The sequence below is a fragment of the Cololabis saira genome, chromosome 14 (genome assembly GCF_033807715.1).
Source record: "Cololabis saira isolate AMF1-May2022 chromosome 14, fColSai1.1, whole genome shotgun sequence".
Classification (NCBI taxonomy): Eukaryota; Metazoa; Chordata; class Actinopteri; order Beloniformes; family Belonidae; genus Cololabis; species Cololabis saira.
This window is the reverse complement of record NC_084600.1, coordinates 41075965-41091637: the sequence shown is the minus strand read 5'-3', so window position 1 is coordinate 41091637 and position 15673 is coordinate 41075965. Positions and strand designations below refer to the sequence as shown.

Below are 15673 nucleotides of genomic sequence, written 5' to 3'. Positions count from 1 at the left end.
CGCAAAATTTAGGGGTAGGACTGAAAAGTAGGACTAGGGGGGGATTGGGACTGGGCCTAAGACATGGCTCAGAGGCTGAATTTCTCATTTATTTAGCAAAAACAATCAAAAGCTTGTTTTTAAGACATTCAAGGCCTGTTTAAAATAGGGATTAAATGCCATAATAGATCCCCTTTAACATGTGCCAATATAATTTTTACAACTGCATATCCTCAAAGCAGACAAAGTTTCGCGCCCCCAGAGACCTCTGACCCCGGGTTGGGAGACACGGCTGTAGCCGGTAGTGAGGAGTTGCTGACGGGGAGAATGCAGCTCTGGGGGTGGGCACCGCTGCTTTGTGTCGGGAGAATTCCCACAGCAGGCTGTGTGGTTGTATTAGAAGAATGCCAGGATGCGTCCAAAGTCCACTGGACATTGAGCAGGATGAGCCAGCATGGTACTGACTCATACGTTTACTGTGCTTGCACAGCACAGTTCAGTTCAGTTAGGTTCATACTGTATTTATTTCAAACATTTTTACAACATAAGTGACCTGCGTGCAGCAGAAAAACTAGCAAAAACCTTTAACAGTAGACGTGCAGGTTCAATGTTCAAATTAATTCATTAACACTCGAAAGGGAGTGGGAAAAGAAAACGTATTTAATCCCACCCCTGTTTCTCATCAATAACTTGACAGATTTTTAAGGCTTCCTCCTGTTTTAACATTTAAACCAGAATAATTTTGTTTAAAAATTATTTAATAATTTAATTTAAAAATAATTGAATTTAAAAAGAAATATAAAGACAGTTTATTTGAGGTATAAAAATGAAGACTGTTTAAAGATCACCAGTGTGTTTTGCTATTTAGTCATGCTGTCTTTTTATGTTTGTATAGATATACGTATTATATTTATATCATAGTTATATTTATATCATAGTCATAGTATATTTATATCATAGTTATATTATATTTATTGTAGATTATATTTAGTGTAGAGTATAAAGCGTAAATACAGGCATATAATTTATGTTTAGTTGTGGAAAGGGGGTGGGATTGAATAAGTTTATATTTCCTCCCACTCCTTTTCGAACATGTAACTGAAATATGTTTTTTGATGTGGTTTTTTTTTTCTTCTTTATGTGGCGGAATGCCCACCTGTATTTGTTTCTCTTATCTTTTTTTCAACATATACATGTTCGAAATAAATAAAAACGAACGAACGAACGAATAATGAACAAAAGACCAATATCAAATTATGATAAAATTATTCTACAGTATTTGCATTTCATAATTTAATCAACTTTATTGCAGACACAGGTCCATATAAGGATAATACAATATAAAACGTATAAAAAAGAAATACAAATTAAAGCTGCAAGCAGCGATGAACGGGCCCTCGCACTCACAGCCACCGCCCCCCATAAGCATATCAGACATGACACCACCCACGACTTCCTATGTCAAACCATTCAAAAGTTATAGCAGAAAAAAGGGACAACCAATCAGAAGAAGGGGCGGGGCTAATTAAGGCCAACGAAGGTCAAGGACTCAATACCGAGTCCCATGACACCACCCACGACTCTTTATGTCATACCATTCAAAAGTTATGGCAGAGAAAAGTTTTCCAGGTGGCGCTGTTGAGCCATTTTGCCACGCCCATTAATGCAAACCATGAAATATCAAATTTATTGCCAGGCCTGGCTTGCATGCAAAATTTGATGACTTTTGGAGAACTATCAAATATGGACCAATCAGATGAAGGGGGGCGCGCTTTTTGGCGTCTAGCGTCGCCACGGTAACACTTTTGAAAGAGAAAAGTAATGTGTGTAGTCGCTGGGTGGAGACGCACATTTTGATGTATAACACACCTGGGTGCACGTTATGGTTTGGGCGGTATTAATTGCCGAAGGAATGGCGTAAATTGCGCCAAAATTACACAATTAATTCAAAATGGCCGACATCCTGTTCGGTTTTGGCCATGGCGCCAAGAGACTTTTCTTTAAGTTGCGACATGATACAGGTGTGTACCGATTTTCGTGCATGTACGTCAAACCGTATTGTGGGGCTTGAGGCACAAAGTTTTCCAGGTGGCGCTGTTGAGCCATTTTGCCACGCCCATTAATGCAAACCATTAAATATCAAATTTATCGCCAGGCCTGGCTTGCATGCCAAATTTGGTGCCTTTTGGGGAACTATCAAATATGAACCAATCAGATGAAAGGGGGACGCGCTTTTTGGCGTCTAGCGTCGCCACAGTAACACTTTTGAAAGAGAAAAGTAATGCGCGTAGTCGCAGGATGGAGACGCATATTTTGATGTATAACACACCTGGGTGCACGTTACGGTTCGGGCCGTATTAATTCTCGAAGGAATGGCATATATTGCTCCAAAATTACGTGATTAATTCAGAATGTTCAAAATGGCCGACTTCCTGTTCGGTTTCGGCCATGGCGCCAAGAGACTTTTCTTTAAGTTGCGACATGATACAGGTGTGTACCGATTTTCGTTCATGTACGTCAAACCGTATTATGGGGCTTGAGGCGCAAAGTTTTTTCTGTCTGAACGAATCAGATGAAGGGTGGGCGCGCTTTTTGGCGTCTAGCGTCGCCACGGTAACGCTTTTGAAAGAGAAAAGTAATGCGTGTTGTCGCAGGATGGAGACGCACATTTTGATGTATAACACACTTGGGGGCACGTTACGGTTCGGGCCGTATTAACTGCCGAAGGAATGGCATAAATTGCGCCAAAGTGACACGATTAATTCAAAATGTCCGACTTCCTGTTCGGTTTCGGCCATGTCGCCAAGAGACTTTTCTTTAAGTTGTGTACTGATACAGGTGTGTAGCGATTTTCGTGCATGTACGTCAAACCGTATTGTGGGGCTTGAGGCACAAAGTTTTCCGGGGGGCGCTGTTGAGCCATTTTGGCACGCCCATTAATGTAAACCATTAAATATCAAATTTTTCGCCAGGCCTGACTTGCATGCAAAATTTGGTGACTTTTTGGGGACGTTTAGGGGGGCAAAAAGGCCCTCCTTTCGTCAGAAGAAAGAAAGAAAAAAGAAAAAAGAAAAAAGAAAAATTCCTACAGATACAATAGGGCCTTCGCACTGAAGGTGCTCGGGCCCTAAATATACATTTATAAGACATACAAGCTATTGCTTGTATATACAAAATATTCAATTTATAAAACATACAAGCTATTGCAGCAATGCCACCTTATCCTAGAGGTGAATCTATAGCAGCTTTTCAAAGGGCTGACTAAAGCTTCAATTATGTGGTTCTCTGATTTGTCCAATCGACACATAAAACTTAACATCAATTGTCTTAAGAGCCTCACAATAACCACATAACCACAATGTGTAAAATTAGGAAGAATGTGACACTGCGCTAAAGCTTTGTACCCAGTTATTCCCTCCTCTCCACCGACTCTACAGTGGAAGTTGCTTTTAAACCACGATCCACTTCAAAAATCACTGATCTCCAAAGTCTTTCGATTTCTCTCCAGTTACTAAAGTTAGGATCGCCTGGGAAGATGAACTGGGTCTAAACTTGGAGGATAACTGCTGGGACACAGCTCTTAAAAACATTTACACAAGTTCATCCTGCGCTCGTCTTACACTTATACAGTTTAAAGTGCTGTTTAGAGTCAACTTTTTTAAAGCTCGACTCACAGATCTATCCCAGTATCACTGACAAATGTCATGCCTCATCCTGCAATTTAACCCATATTTTCTACTCTTTTCCACTACTTTCTCGCTTTTGGTTGAATTATTTTGACACTATGTCAAACATACTTTCAGTGATTATAAAAGTCTCCCCTCATGTTGCCGTATCCGGGCTCTCAGAGGAACCAGAGCCGGTTTACTTCAACTAGACATTTTAGCTTTTACTTCCTTACTGGCGAGACGCCTCCTGCTTCTCCACTGGAAGTCGACTAAGGCTCCTCTAGTACTAGTACCTAGAGTACTCTAGTACTAGTACCTAGAGTACTCTAGTACTAGTACCTAGAGTACTCTAGTACTCAGTGGCTCAACGATACCATGTCTTTTCTGAAGCTGGAAAAGATCAGATACTCAGTGAACGGTAGCTCTTACAAATTTTATAATAAGTGTCTTCCCTTTCTTACATTCTTCCACTCTCTCCAGTCCCTGCCCCCTGATTGACAGAACCCCCCTCTCTCTCTTCTCTCTTTTCTCTCTTTCTTCTTCCTTTTTATTTATTTTTATTTTTTCTTTTTTTTCTTTTTCTTTCTTTTTTTTGGGTTGTTTTTTGGTTTTGCTTTGTTTTTTTGTTTGTTTTCCTTTTTATCCATCTATTTTCTAATGTATACTGTGTAGCTTTAATACTTAATTATTACTTAAAATAATTTTCAGTTATATATTTAGGGCCCGAGCACCTTCAGTGCGAAGGCCCTATTGTATCTGTAGGAATTTTTCTTTCTTTCTTTCTTTCTTTCTTTCTTTCTTTCTTTCTTTCTTCTGACGAAAGGAGGGCCTTTTTGCCCCCCTAAACGTGCCCAAAAAGTCACCAAATTTTGCATGCAAGTCAGGCCTGGCGAAAAATTTGATATTTAATGGTTTACATTAATGGGCATGGCAAAATGGCTCAACAGCGCCCCCCCGGAAAACTTTGTGACTCAAGCCCCACAATACGGTTTGACGTACATGCACGAAAATCGCTACACACCTGTATCAGCACACAACTTAAAGAAAAGTCTCTTGGCGACATGGCCGAAACCAAACAGGAAGTCAGCCATTTTGAATTAATCATTTCACTTTGGCGCAATTTATGCCATTCCTTCGGCAGTTAATACGGCCCGAACCGTAACGTGCACCCAAGTGTGTTATACATCAAAACGTGCGTCTCCATCCTGCGACACCACGCATTACTTTTTTCTTTCAAAAGCGTTACCGTGGCGACGCTAGACGCCAAAAAGCGCGCCCACCCTTCATCTGGTTGGTTCAGACAGAAAAAACTTTGCGCCTCAAGCCCCATAATACGGTTTGACGTACATGAACGAAAATCGGTACACACCTGTATCATGTCGCAACTTAAAGAAAAGTCTCTTGGCCCCATGGCCGAAACCGAACAGGAAGTAAGCCATTTTGAACATTCTGAATTAATCGCGTAATTTTGGAGCAATTTATGCCATTCCTTCGAGAATTAATACGGCCCGAATCGTAACGTGAACCCAGATGTGTTATACATCAAAATGTGCGTCTCCATCCTGCGACTACGCGCATTACTTTTATCTTTCAAAAGTGTTACCGTGGCGATGCTAGATGCCATAAGGCGCGCCCCCCTTCATCTGATTGGTCCATATTTGATAGTTCCCCAAAAGTCACCAAATTTTGCATGCAAGTCAGGCCTGGCGATAAATTTGATATTTCATGGTTTGTATTAATGGGCGTGGCAAAATGGCTCAACAGCGCCCCCCAGAAAACTTTGTGCCTCGAGCCCCACAATACGGTTTGACGTACATGCACGAAAATCGGTACACACCTGTATCATGGCACAACTTAAAGAAAAGTCTCTTGGTGCCATGGCCGAAACCGAACAGGAAGTCAGCCATTTTGAATTAATTGTGTAATTTTGGCGCAATTAATGCCATTCCTTCGGCCGTTAATACGGCCCGAACCGTAACGTGCACCCAGGTGTGTTATACCTCAAAATGTGCGTCTCCATCTTGCGACTACACGCATTACTTTTCTCTTTCAAAAGTGTTACCGTGGCGACGCTAGACGCCAAAAAGCGCGCCTCCCCTTCATGTGATTGGTCCATATTTGATAGTTCTCCAAAAGTCACCAAATTTTGCATGCAAGCCAGGCCTGGCGATAAATTTGATATTTCATGGTTTGCATTAATGGGCGTGGCCTAACGGCTCAACAGCGCCCCCTAGAATACTTTTCTCTGCCATAACTTTTGAAAGGTTTGACATAATGAGTCGTGGGTGGTGTCATCGGACTCGGTATTGAGTCCTTGACCATAATTGGTGAACATTAGCCCCGCCCCTTCTTCTGATTGGTTGTCCCTTTTTTCTGCTATAACCTTTGAATGGTTTGACATAGAGAGTCGTGGCTGGTGTCATCAGACTCTGTATGGAGTCCTTGAACTTCATTGGCCTGAATTAGCCCCGCCCCTTCTTCTGATTGGTTGTCCCTTTTTCCTGCTATAACTTTTGAATGGTTTGACATAGAAAGTCGTGGGTGGTGTCTTTTCTGATATGCTTATGGGGGGCGGTGGCCGTGAGTGCGAGGGCCCGTTCATCGCTGCTTGCAGCTTTAATTAGGGCCCGAGCACCTTCAGTGCGAAGGCCCTATTGTATCTGTAGGAATTTTTTTTCTTTTTTCTTCTGACGAAAGGAGGGCCTTTTTGCCCCCCTAAACGTGCCCAAAAAGTCACCAAATTTTGCATGCAAGTCAGGCCTGGCGAAAAATTTGATATTTAATGGTTTACATTAATGGGCGTGGCAAAATGGCTCAACAGCGCCCCCCGGAAAACTTTGTGACTCAAGCCCCACAATACGGTTTGACGTACATGCACGAAAATCGCTACACACCTGTATCATGGCACAACTTAAAGAAAAGTCTCTTGGCGACATGGCCGAAACCAAACAGGAAGTCGGCCATTTTGAATTAATCGTGTCACTTTGGCGCAATTTATGCCATTCCTTCGGCAGTTAATTCAGCCCGAACCGTAATGTGCCCCCAAGTGTGTTATACATCAAAATGTGCGTCTCCATCCTGCGACAACAGGCATTACTTTTCTCTTTCAAAAGCGTTACCGTGGCGACGCTAGACGCCAAAAAGCGCGCCCACCCTTCATCTGGTTGGTTCAGACAGAAAAAACTTTGTGCCTCAAGCCCCAGAATACAGTGTGACGTACATGAACGAAAATCGTTACACACCTGTATCATGTCGCAACTTAAAGAAAAGTCTCCTGGCGCCATGGCCGAAACCATACAGGAAGTTGGCCATTTTGAACATTCTGAATTAATCGCATAATTTTGGAGCAATATGAGCCATTCCTTCGAGAATTAATACGGCCCGGACCATAACGTGCACCCAGGTGTGTTATACATCAAAATGTGCGTCTTCATCTTGCAACTACGCGCATTACTTTTCTCTTTCAAAAGTGTTACCGTGGCGACGCTAGACGCCAAAAAGCGTGCCCCCCTTCATCTGATTGGTCCATATTTGATAGTTCTCCAAAAGTCACCAAATTTTGCATGCAAGCCAGGCCTGGTGATAAATTTGATATTTAATGGTTTACATTAATGGGCGTGGCAAAATGGCTCAACAGCGCCCCCCGGAAAACTTTGTGCCTCAAGCCCCACAATACGGTTTGACGTACATGCACCAAAATCGGTACACACCTGTATCATGTCGCAACTTAAAGAAAAGTCTCTTGGCGCCATGGCCGAAACCGAACAGGAAGTCTGCTATTTTGAATTAATTGTGTAATTTTGGCGCAATTTATGGCATACTTTGGCAATTAATACGGCCCGAACCGTAACGTTCATCCAGGTGTCTTATACATCAAAATATGCGTCTCCATCCTGTGACTACGCGCATTACTTTTCTCTTTCAAAAGTGTTACCGTGGCGACGCTAGACGCCAAAAGGCGCGCCCCCCCTTCATCTGATTGGTCCATATTTGATAGTTCTCCAAAAAGCACCAAATTTGGCATGCAAGCCAGGCCTGGTGATAAATTTGATATTTCATGGTTTGCATTAATGGGCGTGGCCTAACGGCTCAACAGCGCCCCCTAGAAAACTTTTCTCTGCCATAACTTTTGAATGGTTTGACATAGGAAGTCGTGGGTGGTGTCATGGGACTCTGTAATGAGTCCTTAAGCTTCGTTGGCCTGAATTAGCCCCGCCCCTTCTTCTGATTGGTTGTCCCGATGTTCTGCTATAACTTTTGAATGGTTTGACATAGGAAGTCGTGGGTGGTGTCATTTCTGATATGCTTATGGGGGGCGGTGGCCGTGAGTGCGAGGGCCCGTTCATCGCTGCTTGCAGCTTTAATTATCATTATTTTTGTTGAATTGTGTAATGTTCGGTTCCTAAATCAAGAAAAACATCCTATGAGGTCGACCGTATATCTTTTTCTCATTTCATCGAGATGCACAGTATTGTTATGGTGTCAAATATCCTAAATATTGTAGATTGCCATACAGAAATAATATGATACTCAATGTAAATGTGTAATTGATTCCTGTTCTACTGTGCCTTACCCCCTAATAAAAATATTTAAAAAATAAAATAAAATTAGGAACGATGTATATCGTCACCACGGGTGAAAGTTAACTGTTAACTTACATTTATAATACATTTATAATACATACCAGAAATGGTAAGAACAACAATACCAGAAGGTACTGGTTCAAACTTTAGGTATTTTAAAATCTCCATATCCTTTCAAATTATGAGTTCTCTCCCGAATTGTGAAAGAAATCTTGTATGTTACTTGGTAGTAATTTGTTGAATGCTTTAAATAAGATTATTGATGTGTAATGTTTTACAAGATCATGGATTTGTAATGACTGAATGAACAAAATATGAGTTCTAGAAATCCAACCGTGTGAATGATTCGCACTGCTCGTTTCTGTAATGTGACTAATGGATTAATTGTGCATTAGTAACTGTTTCCCCAAACTTCAACACAACACGTGAAGTATGGGAGTACCAAGTGCTTTTTCATCAAGTAGTTACAGTACAATGCTGACACGTCCAGTACCAGTCCTTTGACAATAGCCTTTCTGGGAATATCTTCATATTCTAAAATAATCAAGTTGATCATTTAATGTTAGTTAGGTTCATTATATATGATAAAAATAGTTTTCTGTTCATGTAAATCGTGTTTTGTGCCTGTGTTTCTGTTTTTCCCCCCAGCTGGGATGCAGGCCTTTTACACCGTGAAGAAGTGCAAACACGAGGCCGGTCCCACGGCCAAAAGTGGAGTTGTGAGGAATTTCTACCTGGCGGCCGAAAAAGTCAAGTGGAACTACGCGTCCTCAGAAAAGGATTTGATGAGCAATGTGCCTCTTCTTGAGCAAAGGTGGGTGGACGAGATGGGATGATACGATGAGTCGCATACGGAGGTCTGAGATCTAAACTGTGGCAAAAGAGTGGCACCAAAAAAATGCAAGTTTAGAGGGTATAGAGCAGGGGTGTCAAATGTTCGGCCCGAGAGAGATTTTCATGCGTGTGGCGAGAAGTTTCCAACGCAAAAAAACAAAATGTTAATTTACTAAAAAGGAAGGCATAAATAATTGCCATGAATCGCAGCATATCCCATAATATATTTCTTCTACAAATCCATCGTTATTCCACAAATAGAGCAGTTTTCGACATTTTTTTAATTTTCTAGAATGCATTTGCAGATTTTATTTCTTTGTAGACGGTCGTTTATTTTTATTAACTGACTACTATTATATATTTTTCGCAGGAAAAATATCACTACTACATGATAGAAGAAAGATGTTATGAAAGATGATAGAAGATATTTATTCGGAGGATTTCAGTTTTGAATACGAGGATAGTGACAAAGTAAAACAGTTAAAAGTTCTGACTTTTTGGGCACACTGGCGTAAATATCTGCGCCAATTTTTTAAAATAAATAAACTTAATTGTACTGGAAAAATCTCTAAATCACAAAGAAACACTCTCGGATGTAATAAGAAAGATTTTGCTTTTAATTAAATTTCCTATAAAAAAGCAAAATATAAAAAAAAAACATACTTGTTTCTGTTTATCTTTGTAAAATGATATTAAAAGTATCTTACATAATTTGAAAAAAAAACGAGAAATTTCAAGAACTAAATATTCTAAATATATTATAAATATCAGTTTATAATAACTAAACTGATATTGGATTAGATAACAATAGTAAAAAAAAAAAGAATTATAGAAAAAAATTTCCGCACCGTTTTTGTTATTTTGAGCGTGCGGCCCGCGAGAAAGAAATTGCTCAAATCCGGCCCGCCAAGCAAAATAAGTTTGACACCCCTGGTATAGAGGGTTTGCATTGACGTCACTTCCCCGCTGGACCAGCCCTCTTACTCACACTGAGTGGCAAAAACATCAGCAAAAATGTCTGCAACTAGTGGAGAAGACGGGATAACAGCCGATTATCAGCTTAAATTAGTGTCAGTTGGACTTGACAGTGACCCGTACATTTACCCCAAGAACCAGTGGTCCATGGACATTAATATTTGGTACAGTTACCAAGAACCAGTGGTCCATGGACATTAATATTTGGTACAGTTACCAAGAACCAGTGGTCCATGGACATTAATATTTGGCCACAAATCCAGTTTCCTGATATTTATATGTACTTAATTTCTACGCCGGGGAAATACACGAAGCAAAGCTTGAAGGCTTACAAAAGTCTTGACGCTTGGTCCGACTTCAAGGCAGGACTTGTTGTAGAAATTAAAGTGATGAGGACACCGAACTTTATGATTTGACCGTTTAACGTTAGCTACCCAAAAATCCAACATTATCTGATACAAAATGGGAACCGCAAATCCACGTTTCTGTGCCTGGAATCCAGTTGTTTCTGCGATCCATTTGTCTCTCTTAAGCTTATTTTTCGGTAGTCTGCAAAACGATAACTCTGATTTCTTGCTAAATCTGTGAGTACAGTCGATCGCACAACAGCTCTTTCCCATTTTAGATGTTTTCCAGTTGCTCAAACTGAAAGTTTACGCTGACACTCAGTCTTTCTGACACTCAGTGGGCGTAAGCCGCATCTGTGACGTCATGCGCATTCCCTCTATTCAGCTGAGAGTGATTGAAATTGAAATGAAACCCTCCACAAGCTGAATCCACAGGCCAGCTTTGTTTTGTTGCATAATCAGGCCTTTTCACGTCTGCCATTCGTCTTAACTCTGACAGGCTTCTCGTCTGTCCGGCCTCCCGATGAGTGACTGATGCAGTGATTCAGGTTTTCCCGTCATTGTTAGCGTCCCTTTTCCTGACATAATGACGCTGCTGTGTGCGCTTACTCATTTCTAAAGTTCAGTTTCCCTCTATCAGGAAATCGTAAATGCCTTCATGAATGTAACTTCCATCTCCGTCCTTCCCTCCCCCAACCCACTCTCTCCTCTCATAGTGCATCAGAGGTTTTTTTTGGGAAGAATCGTGGCCGGATCGGTGGGGTATACATGAAAGTGATATACCGAGAGTACACAGACGAAACTTTCTCCACTGCAAAATCAACACCTGAGTCCAAACACTTGGGAATCCTGGGTAAAACCTCCTTCTGTTGCAAGAAAGTCCCAGTCTCTCCTTTGTCTCTGGCATCTTTTATGAGTGGCTTTTGTTTGTCACCCAGTTTATAAACACATCTTATCTTCAGGTCCAGTCCTGCGGGCAGAGGAAGGAGACACTCTGAAAGTGACATTCATGAACAAGGCTGACATGAACTACAGTATCCAGCCCCACGGACTTCACTATGACAAACAGTTCCAGGGAAGCAGCTATGAAGATGGTGAGGGAGCGTCTCTCTGATGTTAGAGATGTCTTAGTCAAGACAGAGCTACCCCAACTCCTAAAAGTCAGAATTCTGTGTAAAATGTTATTTAAAAACTCTTAAACTCATATTTTATCCACAATTGAAGAGAGTTAATTGAACACATGCTGAAAGTGAGACATTTGACCATTTCTTGAAAAATATTATCTCAAAGGAAAAGGGGAATCCGACCAGTTTCTTAACAGTAGTAGCGGCTATCGCAATAATTTGTGAGGGGGAAGGGGAAGTTTCTCATAAGTACATACTGGTGGAAGTTCACTAATCTGCAAAAAAACTGCATCAAAAAATCACAAAACTATTTCAGAATAATTCTCCTCAGCACAACTTTGCAAAGACTTTGAACATCTTGTCCTCTGCAATGTACGATATAATCAAAAGATTCAGGGAATCTGGAGAATGTAACAAAACTCTGCATCCGTTGGTCTGTAATAATAATAATGATACTAATAATACATTTTATTTGTATAGCGCTTTTCAAGGCACTCAAAGACGCTTTACATTAGTAAAAATCATAAAAGCAGTACACTCAACGACACTAAAGACACTTTACAATAGTATAAAAATCATAAAAGCTGTACACATAGGACAATTACATGACACAGTGTCAGTGGTTGACATTTCCCCCAGTTTGTTTCTGTTTTGCCCCGCCTGTGTCCCATCTGCCCTGATTGTTCACACCTGTGTCTCGTTATCCCCTGTGTATATCTGGTCTTGTCATTCCCTTGCTCCTTGTGGTTCCGTACTGTGCTTTCCTCCATGTGACCTGCCAAGTTTTTCCTCCAGTTTTTTTATCTCTGTTTCTGTGTTATTGATCCTGCTAAGCAGCGCTTTGGTTTTTGGTCCTTGCCTTTTTGTGGAATAAACCCTTTTTTTGTTGAACTCCTGCCTCTCGCTCTCCTGCATCTGGGTCCTCACCACACCAGTCGTGACACACAGGACAGTACATGGATGGGAATCGAGAACCGGGTCTTGTTGAGAACCGGTTCCCAGTGTTTCAATTCCTAGGAATCGTTTGCCTTTTTCGCAAACGATTCCCTTATCGATTCCAGTGGGCGCAAATGACGTCACCAAGCACGTTGCGGAACGTGCGCATTCACGCCCACCAGGAAAACACGGGGACAAAGCGTCATAAACGCTCTAAAGTTTGGTTACATTTTACCAAAAAGGATGACAACAGGGCGACAATTCTTGCAATGTGGACATTTTAACAAAGGGGGGAAACTGTTAGGACTTTGCCGGCTGGTGCGCTGGGAGCGCAGAGTCAGCCGGCGTGTGGTAAGGCTGATTTATGGTTCCGCGTTACACCAACGCAGAGCCTATGGCGTAGGGTTCGCGGCTACATGACACAGCTGCAGCTCGTCAGCTCATCTATGGAGAAGTTAAAGAGCATCTACCACTAGCTTCTCCTTTCATCAAGGCAGGGAAGAGTATCAGGCCAGAATAGATGAATGTCACCAGCAGTGACTAAGTTTGTGGTGTTGAACATGTTACTGGACATTCTTGTGTAATTGCTACAAATTTGTTGTTTTTAGTTCATTTCTACAGAAGAATATTTTATTATTATTATTTTATATTAAATACATATTTTACTGTATATTACAAATCATTTTGTGGGGACCCCCTGGCACCATGGAGGAGCCCAAGGCTGGGGGCATCTTAAGACCTCACTTATATTTTTTTTGTTCAAAGATATAAAAGTTTTATATCTTTGAACAAAAAAGATCAGAGGAACAAAGAAATTGAAACAAAGAAACAATTTTAGTATCAACTTTGTTTTATTAAAACAAAGTTGATACTAAAATTGTTTCTTCTCCTTTTTTCCAAATGAGAATCGATAAGAGAATCGATAAAGAATCGAATCGTTAAGCAGAATCGAAAATGGAATCGGAATCGAAAAAATCTTATCAATTCCCATCCCTAATTACATGACATGGCACATTAATCACACATTAAAAGCAGTTCTATAAAGGTGAGTTTTGAGATGGGATTTGAATATTAGGACGTCTGTACAGTCACGGATGTGTTTGGGGAGGGAGTTCCAGAGGGTGGGAGCAGCGATGGAGAAGGCTCTGTCACCCCAGGTCCAGTGCTTGGTTCTGACTGGAGGGTACAGGAGGTTGGTAGTACCAGTTATAGTACCAGGTCCGGTGCTTGGTTCTGACTGGAAGGGACAGGAGGTTGGCGTCAGAGGAGCGGAGGCTGCGGGAGGGATTGTGACGGTGGAGCAGGTCGGTGAGGTAGCAGGGGTCCTGATTGTGGAGGGCTTTGTGGGCGAGGAGAAGGATTTTAAAATGGATCTGTTGAGGGATGGGGAGCCAGTGGAGCTTCTGGAGGACTGGGGTGATGTGGTCACGGGAGCGGCTGTGGGTGAGCAGGCGGGCGGCAGAGTTTTGAATGTATTGAAGTTTATTGAGGACCTTGGAAGATGAGCCATAGAGGATGCTATTGCAGTAGTCGAGTCTGGAGGTGATGAAGGCGTGGATCAAGGTTTCAGCGGCAGAGAGGGAGAGTGATGGACGGAGACGGGCAATATTTTTGAGGTGGAAGAAAGCAGTTCTTGCGATGTGGTTGACATGGTGTTGGAAGGAGAGGTTGTTGTCCAGAATAACTCTGAGATTGCGGATGTGAGTGGAGGGGGACAGAGTGGAGTTGTCAATGGTGAGGGTAAAGTTGTGAGCGGTTTTGGTGAGGGATTTTGGGCCGATGATAAGCATGTCTGATTTGTTGCAGTTGAGTTGGAGGAAGTTCGAGTGCATCCATGATTTTATTTCAGTGAGGCAGTTGCTCAGGGTAGAGTGGGTTCAGAGGTGAGGGATTTGGTGGAGATGTACAGTTGGACAGTCGTCAGCGTAGCAGTGGAAGTGGAGGTGATGGCGGCGGATGATGTTTCCAAGGGGGAGCATATAGAGGATGAAGAGAAGTGAACCAAGCACCGAACCCTGGGGGACGCCTTGTGACAGAGGGGCAGTGGAGGAGGTGCAGTTGTTGATGCTGACGAACTGGTGTCTGTTAGTGAGATATGAATTTAACCAGAAGAGGGTGGAGCCGGTGATGTTGAGAGATGATTCCAGAAGGATGGTGTGGCTGATGGTGTCGAAGGCTGCTGTGAGGTCAAGGAGAAGGAGAATGCTGAGGTGGCCGGAGTCTGAGGAGAGAAGGAGGTCGTTGGTGACTTTGATGAGGGCTGTTTCTGTGCTTTGGCGTGAGTGGAAATCAGATTGAAATGGTTCAAACAGATCATTTGAGATGAGGTGGGTGTTGAGCTGAGTGGCAACGGCACGTTCCAGAATTTTAGACAGGAAAGAGAGGTTGGAAATGGGCCGGAAGTTGTTCATGGTGTCAGGGTTGAGTCCAGGTTTTTTGAGGATGGGGGGTGACAGCTGCCAGTTTGAGGGTGTCGGGGACTGATCCAGAGCTGAAGGAGGAGTTGATGATGTTGATGATGAGTGGGGAGATGGCTGGGAGACAGTTTTTTATAAATGTGGATGGGATGGGGTCCAGAGCACAGGAAGAGGTTTTCATGCCCACCATGAGACTGGAAAGCAGCGCTGGGGACATGGGAGAGAAGTGAGACAGGGGCTGAGAGGTCGAGGGGGGAGGGGGGGTGGAGGGAGTGGTGAAGGTGGTCAGGTTACTGTAGAATAGATGGTGTTAATTTTGTTTTGGAAATATGAGAGAAAGGCGTTGCACTTGGTGATTGTGAAGGAGTTGGAGATTGTGTCACTGGGTTTGAGAAGTTTGTTTATTGTGGAGAAGAGAGCCTTTGGGTTGGAGGAGTCAGAGTGTATGATGTTGGAGAAGTAGGTGGAGCGAGCTGAGTTGAGGGCATCTTTGTATTGGTGGAGGTGATCAGTGTAGGCTAGTTGATGAACAGTTAAACCAGACTTTTTGAGTCGTTCGAGTTGACATTTACGGGATTTCATTTTGTGGAGTTCAAGGGTGTACCAGGGTGCAATAATAATAATAATACTAATTAAAGCTGCAAGCACCGATGAACGGGCCCTCGCACTCACGGCCACCGCCCCCCATAAGCATATCAGAAACGATACCACCCACGACTTCCTATGTCAAACCATTCAAATGTTATAGCAGGAAATAGGGACAACCAATCAGAAGAAGGGGCGGGGCTAATTTTCACCAATTATGGTCAA

At 42.4% G+C, this 15673-nt stretch overlaps 1 protein-coding gene across 1 annotated transcript in view; it reads left to right on the top strand.

Annotated features, from left to right (window-relative positions):
- hephl1b (hephaestin-like 1b) overlaps nt 1–15673 on the top strand; it is a 54332-nt gene that overhangs the window by 15397 nt on the left and 23262 nt on the right. Inside the window, exons 6-8 of the mRNA XM_061740626.1 lie at nt 8879–9044; nt 11103–11239; nt 11349–11480. Coding sequence (XP_061596610.1) covers nt 8879–9044; nt 11103–11239; nt 11349–11480 — 435 coding nt within the window. The remainder of the gene's footprint in view (nt 1–8878; nt 9045–11102; nt 11240–11348; nt 11481–15673) is intronic.